The 17,001-nt window shown below is 39.6% G+C and overlaps 1 protein-coding gene across 1 annotated transcript in view; it reads right to left on the bottom strand.

The window, feature by feature from the left end:
• Positions 1-17,001, bottom strand: part of Atrnl1 (attractin like 1) — a 515,328-nt gene that overhangs the window by 317,990 nt on the left and 180,337 nt on the right. Inside the window, exon 26 of the mRNA XM_021151617.2 lies at positions 12,213-12,291. Coding sequence (XP_021007276.1) covers positions 12,213-12,291 — 79 coding nt within the window. The remainder of the gene's footprint in view (positions 1-12,212; positions 12,292-17,001) is intronic.

Here is a 17,001-nt window from a genome sequence, read left to right as displayed (position 1 = left end):
TCACTAAGCAACACTACCGTCCTAAAATAACAGAGAATTTAATTACATTTTGCATTCCAAAGCACTTTCTACATGGAAACCAATTTTATGCAACTTCTATGAGTATTCTAAAAGAATAGCTAAGGGTTATATGTAAATTGCTAATTATCTAAAGGGAGCGAACTGACTTACTGCCTGCTTCATGTTAGAGCATCAGCCAGGCAAACAGGATTCTAAAAGTAAAAATATATTCTCCACATTCCTGTGGCAATGTTTCACACAGATGAAGTAACAGAAACCCACCTTCTGGGAATGGCAGATATCTCAGAGCGTGATTAAACACTTCAGGCCTTACAGAGTTCTAAAGGTCAGAGACAGTTTCAACTGTGGACTGCACTGCACTCCACTTAAGGAAGAAATTAAAGGCAAGAAACTGTCATTTTAATTAAGAAAATTAAAAATAGGCCTGCATGTTTGTGGACATTAATGCTACTTTAAAAAATGGGCATTTTTGAAGAAAAAAAAAACACATTTGCACTAATAGAAAATGTTGATAGAGAACAGTAATTAGTCACGAAGAAAGTCAAAGAAGGTTTCCAGATGATATAACGGCTGCTCAGGATTTAAGGTGCACATAATTTTCAAATCTTGACCACTGTAAACTTAATTTGAATATTCTGGTCATTTCAGCTATTAGTAGCTAAAGAGTCAGTGCTACAAAGTCATTAAAACCAGCTAGGGCAATGTAGTAAATTCTAAAGACCTACAGTGGATTCCACTGCCTGAGAGACAGACACAGTGGACAACCACCGCCTGAGAGACAGACATTAACACCATTCTTCAACAACAAAAGAGATAAAAATTTATAAATAAGTAATATGACAACCTTCCCAGTTTATAACCTTTCTATGCCAACATATGAGGTGTGCCAACACACATATATTGCATTAAACAGTTTAGCAGTATAACAGTATGCTCACTTAAAGCTCTATGATTTAAGCTTGGCTCTTGTATGCCAAATGTCTTACTGAAGTGCTGATTTTTCTCTATTACCATTATAAACTTTAGGAAGGGTCATAAAGTTTTGAAGAGCTACACCAAAATAAGTATGCGTTTACAACTTCTTCTTAGAATCTTGGGAATTCTTAAGAAAGGGTGCCTATAAAATCTCACCAACACAAACCCTACATATAAGCTGAACAAGGGCAATATGAACCCACTAAAGTGGACAGGGAAGGACCAGTAGGTGGTAAACCTACACCAGGAACCACAGACACGGAAGGAGAGCTGGGGCAGCAGATGGCCTCCCCTGGGAAGAGCAACTGGTCAACCACACCAGCTGTGCTCTGGAAGCATACATACAAACATCATTATACAGACTGAGCAGGGTGCTTTTATGTCTTCAGGAATATATATGCGTGTAACCATGAAAAATTTGAAGGTGAAAAGAGCAAGGAAGGATGTTTGGAAAGGTTTGAGGGAAGAAAGGGAATGGGGAAATAAAATGAGGTAATTACATTATGATCTCAAAAAATAAATTAACTATATATGTGTGTGTACATATATATATAGATAGATAGATAGATTATCCTTTACTACAGCAATAAATAATAGAAATAATGTTAATAAAAGGACAAATGTTGAATCTCATCAACTCATATAAATGTTATTTTAAGATGATAAGTAATTTTGAACTACAGTAATTCATTAGATTTTTTAAAATTCATTAGATTTTTAAGGATTAAAGATAAAATCTGTTAAGTAGAGTATAATGTCACTCATGAGGTCGTGTATAAAAAGGAATGTGTGGTGCCATGGCCTGTGGATGCACATAAGGTTAGAAGATGCAGAAAAAAGAATGTGTGCTGGAGTGAATGCACATAAGAAGGTTGGAAGAATACGCCTAGAAAAATAAAGCCAGCTGCTTAGCTGCATAGAGACGATCAAGGGTCTGGACAAGAACATAATTTTGAATTCTGAGGCTGAAAGACATATTACCTATTAAAATTTATATGAAAACAACAAGGAGATACAAAATGCTAAATTTATGTTAGCTCATCTGCTGGTCAAATAATGATTCCCCAAGTAATAACAAGCGGTCCATCATCGGGATGATGGTCCGTTCTGAAGGCAAACTGCCTGTGTTTGCCTCTGATAAAAAGAAAAATTACTTCTAAACATTTTCTCCCATTACTGGAATAAAACTTCATGATACCAATTTGCCCAAGAATGGGAAACCATGTCTACAAAAGGAGCTAGCTCTAGGGGGAAAAAATAACTGCCATCCTTAGCTATTTAAGGTAAGAAGAAAGTGTCCATCAAAACCAACCTGGTTCGGCTGTGGAATAGACCAAAACTTGGGTTGTTGCCCATGTGCAAAGGTGGAGCCAAAATATAATAATGGGTTTCAGACTTAAAATAACTAATATGTAATCTTTTCATTTTCAAAACTCAAATCATAAGTAAATCGTGTTCATTTAATACACTCTAAAGAATAAGTTGCATAAATATAGCTAAAGGACCATTCACGGCACTAAATGGCAAGAAATTAAATCAAATTATAATTACAGGAGCCTTGGAGAAGCTATGAACATTGCTCTCAGCACAATCAAAGGCACTTTCTAGATAAGGGCACCGTGCTTGTGCCGGGATGCCTGGACATGAGATGCCCAGGGTCCTCTACAGAAGGCACAAAATCAAGCAAAGGTTTTCTCTTTGATCATAGGCTTGTGAGCCACTTGCGGTGATGGGTTGTACACATTGTCAGGATCATTCCATGTATTAACTGTCTCCTTGTTACAAATAACGCAACTGAGTTACTGTGAAAGCAGCACTATAGGATTTGATAATAGCAGAAAGCATATTTATTCCAAATTAAATGTAAACTTGAATATTAAGATAACTTTCTCCTGCCATGCAATTTATTTAGACCTGTACAATTCATAATCCGCCCAAATAAAACTATCATACTGCAACTGTTTGGACTTTTTATGTCCTCCCTAGTTCCTGACTAATTACATGGAAGTTTATTTATTTATGAATAAGTGCCTAAGTCTTTAAGCTAGGATTGCTTCCCAATTATCTCATAACTCAATTAACCCATCTATACTATTCTATTTTTGCCACATGGCTGGTTACCACTCCTCAGTATCCTAAGCCTGACTTCCTCCAGGTCCAGGTGGCAAATCTTCCATGCCTGACTATCTCCTAAAGTTCCTCTCTCTGCTGGGGGTTCCACCTTTGAATCCCTCCTCAGCTTATTGTCCATCAGCTTCTGAATGATGGGTGATGCGTTTACAAAGGGCACAAGACATTATCCTTACAACCCACTAGCAGCATTTTCCCTTAAGTTAGAAGCTGATGGATAGACTCTACTCATAAGTAGAAATATCTAGCTTATGAAACAAATTATCCTCAAACACTGCACATTTAGCTTATGAAACAAAGTATCCCCAAACACCCCACAGGTTATGAAACAAAGTATCTGCAAACTCTATACTGGGTTAAAGGCTCACATCAATGCTCAAATATTATACAGGCATCGAAGAAATTCTACAAGTGTGATGGTAGCATGCAGAAGGACACTCAACACATCTGTGAATATTTGTCTCAATTCTAGCATTAATAATAAAGTAAAAAAAATCTTTGAGCATCACCTTACATGAAATGGATGATGCTAATACAACACACAGGAAGAATATCAACTTTATAGTCAATTTCCATTGTGTCAGCTCTCATATCGAAACTCAAACTTCTCTCATATAATTCTAGAATAATTCATGGGATATATTATAAGAATACTATTCAGACTTAAAATGAATACAGATTACGTATATACATATTCAGTAACAATTAATGAATAAAGAGGCCATGAACTCAAAATAGAATAAGGAGGAGTATAAAGGATGGTGTAGAGGGAGAACAGGAGAGGGAGGAGGGGAATTATTCTATAATTGCAGCAATTTTTTAAAACCATAAATAAATAAACAAATACAGCAGGCTCCAGTCTCCTAGTCTGTGCATATGCAATAATACAATGGAATACAAATATAAATATATATACACATGTACATGTCTACATTACCATATAAACAACAAACATCATACACACATTATACAATTAATGTGTCCTGTGTACATATATGCTATGTTTCCTAAAGATTTGTTGATGATATTTAAAGTCCCGCTCTGGAAACTACTGGCAATGGGTCACTAAGTGTGTTAATAGAGTCTCGGGGCTTCTGTTGCTGTGAAAAGCCACCAAGACCAGAGGCCACTTGGGGAATAAGGATTTATTTCATAATATAATTTGTAGTACATCATCCAGGGCAAGTCAATGTAGAAACCTGGAGGCTGGCCGTGCTGCGTACTGGCCTGCTCCTCATGCATGCTCAACATGCTTTCTTACAGAGCTCAGAACAACCATCCAAGTATGGCACCACCAACAGTGAGTTGGGCTCTCTACGTTAATCATTAATCATAAAACTTCACCACAGACATACATACCACTGAACAATCTGCTGGAGGCTTTTTTTTTTCCAACTGAGGCTCCCTCTTCCAAAACGGCTGCCTGTATCAAGTTTACAGAAAACAAGCAGCACAGGGTGTTTCTCCTCAATCGTGATGACCTCAGTTTTAGCTCCTGGAATCCAGGAAACAGTGAAAGAAAAGGGAAAAAATCCACAAAGTGGTTCTGACTTCCACACATGGGTCATGCCACACATGCATGTCAGAATACACATGCACCTGGGTGCACACGCAGAATAAGAAGAGATATTTTAAAATCTTTAGAGGAAACCGTTGTTGGGAAGAGATGAAGAGAAAGAAAACAGTCCAACATATGCAGGAGTTTCTACTCATGATTCTAACGGGTAATGCAATGCCTAATTTTCTTTATAGTACACATAGACGACAATAAAAGCAACTAATGCGTGTTGAAGTATGATACGTTTAAAGGGATGCACCAGAGAAATACCTGGCATTGCTTAACTCCGCAGCATAATCTTTTAAAAGATGGCCCTACCCATAATTGACATTTTTAAACTCATTTTAATATCTCTCACGTCAGGCGTTCTACAGTTGATGATGTCATATAGCCCACTGCTGGGAAGATGGTAGTTCTGATGTAGGTGTCACTGGGTCCATGAATGTAAACACCATTGTCCTGGTCAGTGACATACATGCAAAAACAAACAAACAAACAAACAAACAAACAAAAACAACTTTCGGCTCATTCGTGAAAACCTACATTATGAAGTTGAAAGATTTTTGGAAGTAGTTTAATTTGTTTCTAATTTCTTTTCTTTGTGTAAACATGAAATTCATATGAGTAAGTCAATCACTACCTAATCCTATGAAAGGCCTTTCAATAAATATAAAATAAACGTTCTCAGTGGTAAGGGATCACTGTGGTTCTCGGTAGCAAGGGAGCACTGTGGTTCTCCGTGGTAAGGGAGCACTGTGATTATTGGTGGTAAGGGAGCACTGTGATTCTCAGTGGTAAGGGATCACTGTGGTTCTCAGTGGTAAGGGAGCACTGTGGCTCTTGGTGGCAAGGGAGCACTGTGATTCTCAGTGGTAAGGGAGCACTGTGGCTCTTGGTGGCAAGGGAGCACTGTGATTCTCAGTGGTAAGGGAACACTGTGGATCTTAGTGGCAAGGGAGCACGGTGATTCTCAGTGGTAAGGGAGCACTATGGTTCTCAGTGGTAAGGGAGCACTGTGGTTCTCAGTGGCAAGGGAGCACTGTGATTCTCAGTGGTAAGGGAGCACTATGGTTCTCAGTGGTAAGGGAGCACTGTGGTTCTCAGTGGCAAAGGAGTACTGTGGTTCTCGGTGGCAAGGGAGCACTGTGCTGGAACTGAGCAAGCCCTTTCTTCCTAAAAGCTTGACCAAATAAGGATTGATCGTGTCTTCAATTTCCATAACCCACAGCGTATTCCCACTATGACAAACAGATGTTCAGGGTACATAATAAATGGTCAATTACAGGATCAAACCTGCTTTCATTTAGGTTCTCTTTGGAAGTCTGTAGATACTTAATTGAGCTTAGATTCTGGAATCTGACAGACTTAATTTTGAGTTATAGCTTCTCTAGTTACTATGTGCTAGCAATCCCGACTAGAGTCCACAAGTAGGAGGAAGGAAACTATATGTCTCTTTGGCCAAGATAAATACTAATTTGGCAAAACGCCTTATTCTTAAATTTCAGGCTCTTCATTCTTGGCTTTAATGTAAGTATTTGTCTATATATAATTAGAAAATCATGGTCAGCCGTCTTCAACACCCACCCTGTACCCAGAGTTAATTCTAGTGGCACCCGTTTCCACGCATGTAGACATCCCCACAAGCACAAGTTATGAGAAAGAGCATGCTGTGTATGTCCCAGACAATGACTGCTTTAAAACGCACACATGTCTGAGGCTAAGATTTGGTCTGACTGATTTGCTTCTGCATTTCCTGAACAAGAGACCTAGAACGAAACTCCAGGAAGTTACAGGAAGAAAGAACGGTATGATTAACATATCCGTACTTCATTCTGTTGTCAGCCACACATCTCAGTGAGAAGGCGGAATTTACTTCAAGAATCTTTTTAAAGAATATAAATCTTTTTCATATAAAAAGGTCCTCTATAAATATCTTTGAATGAGTTTACTTTGAAGTACTAGGCAGTTATATATCTGAAGAGCGTATTATGTAAAATGTAACTACTAGACTACAGCGTTTGTCTGCTAACTGGAAGGGTAATGTGCATAGCTGACATGTGGTGTTTGCCACTCATGCACACCACTCCCTCACTTTAAGAGCAAATCAAGGCCTCTCACTAGGGTGGTTTCCTCTCACTCAAAGCCCAGACGTCAGAGGGGGAGTCTCTTCTCTGTGCATCAGACTGAACATCTGAATCAAGAATGGGGGCTGACACATTGAGCAGACAACGCCCAGGGCACCACGGTAGTGGCCACCTTCCCAGAATATCCCAGATAGAGCAGAGCATGGGGTCCTTTCATCAGGAGGAAATTCATGTCTGATTCTGTCAGCTAGCCAAGAGCTTGTAGCAGGAGAAGTCACAGACTCTAGCAGAGAATCTACTGCGGCCATGCTCCTAAATAAACAGAACCTCCTCCTGTATTCTAAATAGTATCCTCGTGTCCACAGAAAGTGTAATACTAAGTCCCCATCACAGAAACTCTTTTTGCAGAACTCAGAGGCTACTACAGAAATCCACAATGGTCAAAATTCAAAGAAGGAACTATCGGATGCTCTACCTAACTAAGCCACAGCTACAGCTCAGAACCACTGAGGAAGAGTGAGGAGGCTTCGAAGAGCCGGAGGACAGGGGTGACTGCTGCAAAGCAGCTTCCTCTAGACACGACAGTGTGCTGTGCCTGTGAACTCTCAACAATATGGCCGCGTGCATGAGAACACTCCAGGAAACATGCCAAAATGGATGGGTGAAAATGCTTCAAGGCCATGCCCTCAAAGAAGGGCTCAGGGCAGCCAATGGCTGCTGAAGAAGGAAGCTTTCTATAGGAAAGGCCCCGGATAGATTTCCCAGTCCTAAGCACATCTACAGACAGGAACATAGACAGAATTCAGTGGGTTGTGCATGTACAGGCATGTGTGTAAATACATGTGTGTATACATACATGTATATACATGCATGTACTGTGCATGTATGTAACACAGGAGGAGCTGCAGAGGACAGGGAGGGGTGGAAAGGACTGTATACAGTGTACTCATGTATGAAACTCTCAATTACAATTAAGGCTTTTATCTTTCAGATAACATAAAATTGGGGGGGGGCATAAGGACTTAAGCATGTATAGCTAATATATTTGAGTGCAGATACTTTTTTGAATATATAAAATGGAAGGTATTTTGGTCAATCCCATAATATTTACTTAGAGAAAGTCACTATTCCTGGCCATTTCTTAATCAATCTAGGTAATTGGACCTAAATATGATGGCAATGCCAATATTTTTAAAAAACTATAATTTCAGGATATGTTTTCTATATTTCATATTTTTGAAGACCATTGCAAATCTTTCCATATTAATTCTACATACAATTATCTAACACTTCACATTGATTTCAATTAATCATCTCATTTCCAAAAACAAAAAATTTCATAGATCATGCCTCACCCCCATGGTTAACACAATAGATAGGGGCTCCCTAAATACTGTGTGTTCATGTGTAATGCGTTGAATGTGTTTTAAAGACAGCTGGTTCAAAATATATAGCCCTTGTCCTTCTTTTCTTATTTATAGTTTTCAATCAGTCTGTGATACAGCAAGAAAGATAAACTGCCAACTCCCAGGACCTTCTTTTGTTAATCAAGTATATGATTATAAGAAAAAGTTAAAAATCTTGATAAGTCTAGTTATTATGATCACTGCGAAAATTTCAAACTTGGGGCTGGATAGCTCAGCGATTAAGAAAGCTTGCTTTTCATTTCAGACCAGGATTCAATCCCAAGGAACCACAGAGCAGCTCACAACCATCTGTAACTCTAGTTCCAGAGTGTCAGACACCCTCTTGTAGACCTCAAACAATAGGCATTCATGTGGTATACAGACATACGTGCAGGCTTAACCCATACACACTTTTTTTTAAATCTCAAACTGCAATATTAATATGAAGACATTCAAACCAGCAACTTGTCAAGTCATTTTAGCACACGTCTGTTATAAACAAATATTTGCATGTGATGTCTAGAAACAATGGAGTGTGCCCTGGAAGCTGCATGTCCTCATTTACTGGTGTAAAATGAGCAAGGAACGACAATGCACTCAGCCTTCCAATGAACCAATATCCAATATTTTTTCATTCCTTCGCATAGGCCCAAAGACAGTGTTCATATTATGCCACGGGTAAGTTACCATAGGAACCAATTTGAAGAGGTAATATCCAAATTGAAGTCTTTATAGACTTTTAAGAGCCCTTGAATTCTTAGATGTCTTATTCAAAAGGAATAATAATCATAGGTGACTGATATTAAAATTATATTACAAAAAGTGTACTCAAGTTTAAGAGTAATTAAGGTGTCAAAGAATAAGAAGCAATATGCTGTGCGGTTAAACCCAATATGTGATTTAAGTTACTTTCATTTAAAACAGTCCTTATAATTGGAAAAAACACCACAACTTTTATAAAAACAGTTACTGAGAGGCCAAATCTTTTAAGTTCAGACTCCATTTTAGAGAACCTGACCTAAGTTTGAACTCAGGTAAACTAACAGGCTGGTACCTAGCATGAGTTTCCAAGTTGCCCCCAACAAAACCTAAGCCTAGCTCCTGTCTCTAGGCTACTCCCCAGCAAGACCAGTGTCTCCAGGTCATTCCTCCAACAAACCTGCACCCCCAGGTTACAAGCCCACCCCCTGCCTAACGACCCATCAATGCAGAGGGGAAGAGAAATTAAACCCCAGCCGATTATGTTAAAGGCCACAATAGCTTTCCAATAAGATGCTTGCACACTTACTCCTTCCCCACATCCCTGTTTGCTGCTTACTATCAAGCCTTGCCCCAATGGATATTCAGGGCTCCCCCACCTCCAAAACCAACCTGTGTGACAGCAGTGTATCAGAGGTGCCTGAGCTAGCTCAAATAGAATAAAGGCCCTGCGGTGAGTTACATCAGATCGACTCCGGTCTTTTCTTTTTTTTCTTGGGGGAGGGGGGGTCACTAACATTTCCCCGGCACTACATTACAAAATTCTAAGAAAAATATATCATTGCAAATAAACTAATATTCTGCCAATCCCAGGTGAGCCTGAATCATAACAACAGTTAGTTTCTGAGAGAGAGAGAAAGAGAGAGAGAGAGAGAGAGAGCTCAGTGTAGACAAGTATGCATGAGGGCTGCACCACCTGCGAGCAGAACAGTCTCAGTCAAGCTGAGTAAGGAGAGGCTAAGTCACGCAGCACTTGCCTCTGCTCACATACCCTCTGAGAACACAATTATCATCATAAGGGCATGTAATGACATTAAAAGTATTTGGAGATCAGAAAACAAACCTGGATATAATTCCTCAATGAAATAAAAATCCTCTAAACTGGTATCTGACCATTAACCAAGGGAACAAACAACATCGTGTCTACTATGAACATTAACATACAGATTGTTCTCACAACCCTTAATGTCTTTCATTGTCCTGTGGAGGCTTGAGACCCCAGCATAAAGGGATGCTACAGTGGTGGGGTAGGGGAGTGGGGCGGGGAGCACCCTCACAGAGGAAAAGGGAAGAGGGGTGGGAGGGGAGATTTGCAGAGGGGTAACTGGAAAGGGGGACAAAATTTGAAATGTAAATAAATAAAATAACCAATAAAGAAAAAGAAAAGTATTTAGAAACAACGAATTGAAGAAAAAAACCTATTTGAAGCATGCGTGTAGCAGGACACCTCACCCCTGTAGATATGTCTGTTTAGGCAAATCTGTCTGTTTAGGCAGCGGTGAACAAATCCAATTGTGACAGAGAAGAGTACCTCCCTGTTCTTTAGAGACAGAAGCTCACACTGAGAGAAGACCCACGGCCACAGCAATGTGCTTTCATGGATTGTGGCAATCTAACCACAGCAACAGTAGTTGTTCCTCACTGCATCTCTCTAACCCTTTTCACGGCCACCGAATCATTTTGGGAGATTTTAACACGATCAAAATATAAGTATATTTTAAAAGTTCTAAGACAATATAATAAAAACTCTAAGGTGAGAGAATATTAAGCCGAATACGCTCATCATTTAAAAAGAGAATGTAAGATACAAAAATAACAGGGTTTTATTTTTCAGAGTAAATATGTTATATTTTCAAAGAGTAAATAACTGCATTGTTTCTGAGCTTAATATAAGTAAAGATTCTATATATACATTCAATCTGGACTTAGAGTCAATCACACAGCTATCTTTATGATGAAAAGGAGGTTTGGCGGACCACCTCCACGAGGCCAGCTGAGCTCCATCCACTCTGAGAGCAGATCGCTCACCACTGATCTTCAGAATGCGGGTCAGAGGCCACTGCTGGTCCTGATCTGTTTCCTCATGGACAGGGAAGCACAGTGACCGGCTCCATTCGGTTACCAACTGCCTGCCTGCCATCATGCTTAGAGCTATGCTTTCTGTACCACGCCCTCTGCCAGGACCAGAGATTGTTAGAATCCACACAGAATTAAGCCCGTTTCACCAAGATTACTCTTTTATCGTAAAGCTCCACCAAGCTGGTTCTCGATCTCGCTGTACTGGTCAGACATTGACTCACAGATGAGCACAGGACTGAGGTGAACAGAAACTTGGAAGAACGTCACATTTCCAAATACATTAAAGCAGGCACTGGGTTTTGAAATATAGGAAACTTGTAAGTTCATGTCGTATTCACTAATTTTCTAGCCTCAAGTACTCTAGATCGTTTCAATTAGCTTTAAATGTTTTCTTATAGGCACAGTTAAACAGGCACATAAAAATGCTGAAGAACGCCCAGCCACTAAGTTACCGGTGATGCTAACGTTCGAATAATAGTATTAACGCAACACAGTAGGTCGGTAAATAGAAACTAAGAGTTTTTACTACATAAGCTACAGAACAATAAACCTGGCTATTTGCTCATAAGTTGTTTTTTGTTTCTTTCCACTAACCATTATGTCAAAAGACAAGAAAGTGTCTGTGTGTTTACATGGTCAGATGTTATTTTTGAGAGTATAACCTTGCTTTAACCAACATTACAACTGTAAGGAATATTGTGACTAATTCTAATATGCAAGTGCATCAGAGTGGCCTATTCTTTTAGACATAGCTGAGTAATCAGATGGCCAGGAAATGTCAAAGATTCAGACCACCTTCCCCCATAGAAACTATTCTATAATAATAGCTATCTTCTCTAAGGCAAACGTATGAGGATACGCAGAACTGCCCTAACGTCAACAGAGATACTGTTGTACAACAGTATTCTCACACCGTAATTAAATGTCAAACTAACTATGTTACTTATTCGTTAACAGAATTAATATCTGTATTCGTGATGAATTCTAATACTATCAACAAAGCCTGTAACATCATATGCACAGTATCCTAAAATGATTGCGGCATTCCACTCTAAAGTTATAAGAATCGAAAGATTGTTCATGACGAGTGTGTAAATTTGATTTGACAGATCAGTACTGGAAAGGAGCAGATTCCTGAGTTAACAAAGATCCATGTCTGCTGAGACCCTCATAGAGAGATTAGGTAACATCACTGCCTACCTCCCTCCGACGAGAAGCCCAGCAAGTTTGTTTGATCTTCCAGACCACAGCAGCCACCAGCAGCAAAGATAAAAAACAACTAGAAAATAAAGCACAAATAATTGTACTCATGATACACCTGAAATATGCAGTAAAGTAAAATAATACAAAGTAAATTAAAATACAGAGAAGTGAGAATGTGTCGTGTTAAATATTTTAAAAGAATTTCATAATTGATTCACTTTTTTCTTTGTGAACTGATTTTTAACTTTCCTTTCCTTTTTCTAGTTTGTCTAACAATGGAGCTAGAGAATCATCCAGGATAATAAAGTTCAATATCTATAGAAACACAACATTTAGAGGACACTGTCCACAAACTTGTCAACTGAACTAACTAAATGTCCTTTCTCCTATCAACAGACTCGCTTCTCAGCTGAGGATTTCTCTGTTGAGAAGTGGAACCATTCATCCTTTGAAATCTCCCGAGAAATTCTGTTTTCTTTCATCCTTTTTGACCCATTATAAGATCAACAAATGCAGATTACATCCCAAATTCCTTCTTTAAACTATAGACTCCCCTTAAAATTCCATTTAAGAGGCTTTCAGGTGGCTCTCTTGGTGAAGGTGTGTGCTGTCCGCCCTGAGGACCAGAACTTTGTCTCTGGAACCCTCATGAGAGAGGAAGACGAGGATCAACCAACCCTTCAGAGCTGTCCTGCGGTGCCCACATGTGACTGGCCCGTGCAGGCACTCCCTTCCAATAAACAAAAATGAGTAAGTGGATATTTTTTAAAACTAACAATATCAGTTTTAAGAAGGCAGTTCTCTTTTTCACAAAGACAGATTCTGGGTCTGGGCACATAGCTAGCTGGGAATACATTTTCCTAAATAGTTAAAGACCTGGTCCTTAACCACAGAAAACAGAGACAGGCAGTATGGGAATGGGGGTGGGGCTGTGGCACACACACACACTCACACACACACACTCACACACATACACACTAACACATACACACTCACACACACACTCACACATTCACATACTCACACACACACACACAGACACACACACACAGAAGATTAATTTTACAAATCTACATCTGTTTTTTTTGTACTGCCAAAATCACAGCATCTTATCATTTCAAAGGATTTAAGAGATTATTTAGTTCATAATCCTTCCTAGAAAAGAAATCCTTGGTAAACTCAGACAGTGACAAAGTATGTAATTTACCTAATTAAGCAGTCTTCTGGGAAACTGCTGACTCACAAGACAACGGTTTTCACTTTTAGTTAGCTCAAACTATGAAAATATGCTCACTGTGACCACCAAACACCCGTTCTATTCTGAGTGAAACTGAATTGGCGTACTACATTCTGAAACTTCTTACATCTGAGAAGGCCTGTGTGACCCCTCTGGCTCAGCAGTTCCTCCCCAGGAGTCGCTCAAGGAGACGTTTCAAATGTCATGGGGAATCTGTATTGTCACCATTTGATTGTGTCATGGTGCTTAACACTTAAAATATAAAGGCACACACACGGCCAAGCGTGCATCAGCGAGCGCGCACACACACACACACATTTTATATGCAGAGACTTCCAAAGTTGTCTAGGTTGAGGCGCTCTGTCTAGATCTTAATTATTTCCATGGAAACTGCATTTTTCATGCTGTCCTCAGGCTACTAGAATAAATGTCACAACATTGGTGAGAATTGGCACTTTGACAGAACTGAGAACTGGCACTTTAACAGTGGTGAGAACTGGCACGCACTTTAACAGAGGTGAGAACTGGTACTTTAATAGCAGTGAGAACTGGCTCTTCAACAGAGGCAAGAACTGTCACTTGAACAGAGGTGAGAACTGAAACTTTAACAGTGGTGAGAACTGGCACTTCAACAGAGGTGAGAACTGGCACTTTGACAGAGGTGAGAATTGCCACTTTGACAGTTGTGGGAACTGTCATATCAGAGTCCAAAGGTCCATTTCAATTTCAGTGACATCATTATATCCTTAAAATATTTTAGCACAAACGATATAAGTTTATCATTCCAAAATGAGCTCATTCATAGCATTCAAAATAAAATGACTACCATCTATAGACAAGTACTGCAAGCGGTTCTCTACTCCCCTACGCACGCCTGAACTTATGTACCTCAGATGAGGCAGCGAGGCATGGAGACTGTTACTAAGTGTGTACTTCACAAGTATTAATACGAAAGGTTTTTTTCCTCTGACATTTCTGTTCTGGCTAAATGCTAAACCAGGCAATCTTTTCATCCTGCACACTTAATCCAACCTTCCTTTTGCCATCTGTTTCCTTAAGGACAACTACAGTAGTAGGTGACAGCTACAGTAGTAGGTGACAACTTACCTACAAACAGTCACATATCAAACATGATTTGAACACCAGAGTCATTTCATCTGTGCCACAGCAGTTACATGAGCAGAATCGCTGTAGATGGGAAAGACGCTGGAGCTCTCCTAGAAGATTAAAACTCCTTCTGACTCAAACTCCTTGACTCAAGTAAAGAGAATCACTTCTACGGTAAAAAGGACAGCAGTGTACGAAGCCTTTGCAACTCCACTCTCTTCAGAGGAAGAATACAATACTACAGACTTGAGCCAATGGGCTCAACTCTGCTTCCTGTCAGGACAGCAGTGTCTCAGAGTCATGAAGTGACAGATAGCCTTCGGTGACTCCATCTGGAATCTTAATGACAGAATCTACAATTCCTAGGTTCCCTGGGAGGCATGATGGGGCAGTGTTCTGTGTGCTGCTTTCTGTCAGTTCCATTTCGCATGAAGGGGAGTAAACTTTGATCCTATAACTCACTGAAATATACTGGACTAGCACTTTAAGTTATCTTTTCCTTATCATTAAACCAAAGGTTTTAATGGCTAACGTCAAAAGTCTGTGCCCTGCAATTTGATTTTGTTACTATTTTTCCACGGGATGGAAATCAGTTTGGGCTACTTTCTTAGAAGTTTCTTTCTCTACTATTCCATAAAGTGGCTCCCGTGGGTGTCTGGAATGGACACTGTGGAGAACAGATACACAGGCTTTCAATAAAGAGAGAAGAAAGGAGAAGGAAAGAGGCAGGGAATAGGATGGGGGAGAAAACAGAGGAAGAGGGGAGGGAGGGCAAGGAAGAAAGGGGGCAGGGAAAGAGAAGAGAGAAAGGTAAACTATGTAATCCAAGAACAGCACCAAGGTCTGGAGGGTTCAACACATCTATGTGTTGAGGTTTGGTCTGGTGCTATGTATTGTGATGTTTAGTCCGGACAACAAGGCCTGGTTGCCCCAGAGATGAGAGAGTGCCAAGGGACCCAAGTGATACTATGTAACCTTGCCCCCCAAGTTATCCCTGATTGGTGAATAAAGATGCCTATAGCCAATAGCTGTAAAGGCTTATTATAAATATAAAGTAATAATTTGGGGTAATCAAAAGGAAATAGATTTAAATAGTGTAGAAGAAGGTAGATATCTGCCCGGCTCTAGTGCTGATAAAGGCTTATTATAAATATAAAAGTTGCATGGCTTTTATCCAGCAACTGATCAGTAAAGGTGGAGTAGAAAACCCAGATTGGGGTTAAATATTTATACAACATCTATGTAATGAATAAAGTAAAAGAAATAATTTTACAAAAAAAAGTACACAAAACAGAGATGATATAAAAAAATAGAAATGTAGGGAGAGATATTACAATAATTTGATCATAATCTTTATTAAGTGATGATTTTTACAGAACCCCTCACATGAAAACATTGTACAATCACTTTGGAAATCAATTTGGCTCTTTCTCAGAAAACTGGGAATAGTTCTACCTCAACACCCAGCTGTATACCGCTCCTGGGCATAGACCCAAAAGATATCCCACCATACCACAGGGACACTTGCTCAACTATGTTCACAGCATCTTTATTCGTAATAGAAACTGGAAAGAACCTAGATGTCCCTCAAGTGAAGAATGGATAAAGAAAATATGGTACAGCTACACATTGGAATACTATTTAGCTATAAAAAAAATCATGAATTTTGCAGGCAAATAGATGGAACTTGAGATGATCATTGTGAGTTAACCCAGAAGCAGAAAGACACATATAGTAGGTACTCACTTATAAGTGGGTATTAGCCATAAAGTGCAGGACAATAATTGTACAATCTACAGACCCAAAGAATGGGTAATAAGGAGATCCCAAGGGAAGACCCCACTCTCACTTAGAAGGGGACATTCCACAGACATCGGAGGTGGACAGAGGGACTGGGTGGCAGTATCATCGGGGACAGGGTCTCAGCCTTCCTGATGCTGCAACCCTTTAACACAGGCCCTCATGTTGTGGTGACCCCCACCTGTAAAACTACATTGGTTGCTACTTCATAACTATTTTTCCTACTATTATGGGTTGAAATGTAAACATCTGAGATGCAGGATATCTGATATGCAACCCACAGGTTGAGAACCACTGATCTAGAGCCAGCTTTGAAGGGGAGGGGGCACAGAGCACACACAGGGTGACATGAGCCTGCGCTGCAGCCAGTTAACATTACAAGGGATGATAAGACAGGTCTGCTGTAACAAAAGAGAAATAATCTTCCGGCTGTTTGAGAAATTTCACCTTTAATTAATTAATTAATTAATTTCCCTTAACAATTGATATGTACCTCTCAATGATCGGTCAATTCTTTAACACAAGAGGATTTCATTGTCACCAACTGAAACATTAACAATGTAGCCAATTTATGTCAAGTGAATTTACAAGGTTTGTCAGTTTATCCATCTGCAAAGAACTGAAGATGGAAGAAAAGCCCAC

The sequence above is a fragment of the Mus caroli genome, chromosome 19, assembly GCF_900094665.2.
Source record: "Mus caroli chromosome 19, CAROLI_EIJ_v1.1, whole genome shotgun sequence".
NCBI classification, from domain to species: Eukaryota; Metazoa; Chordata; class Mammalia; order Rodentia; family Muridae; genus Mus; species Mus caroli.
The sequence above is the reverse complement of the archived record's forward strand: the minus strand, read 5'-3'. Positions and strand labels throughout refer to the sequence as shown.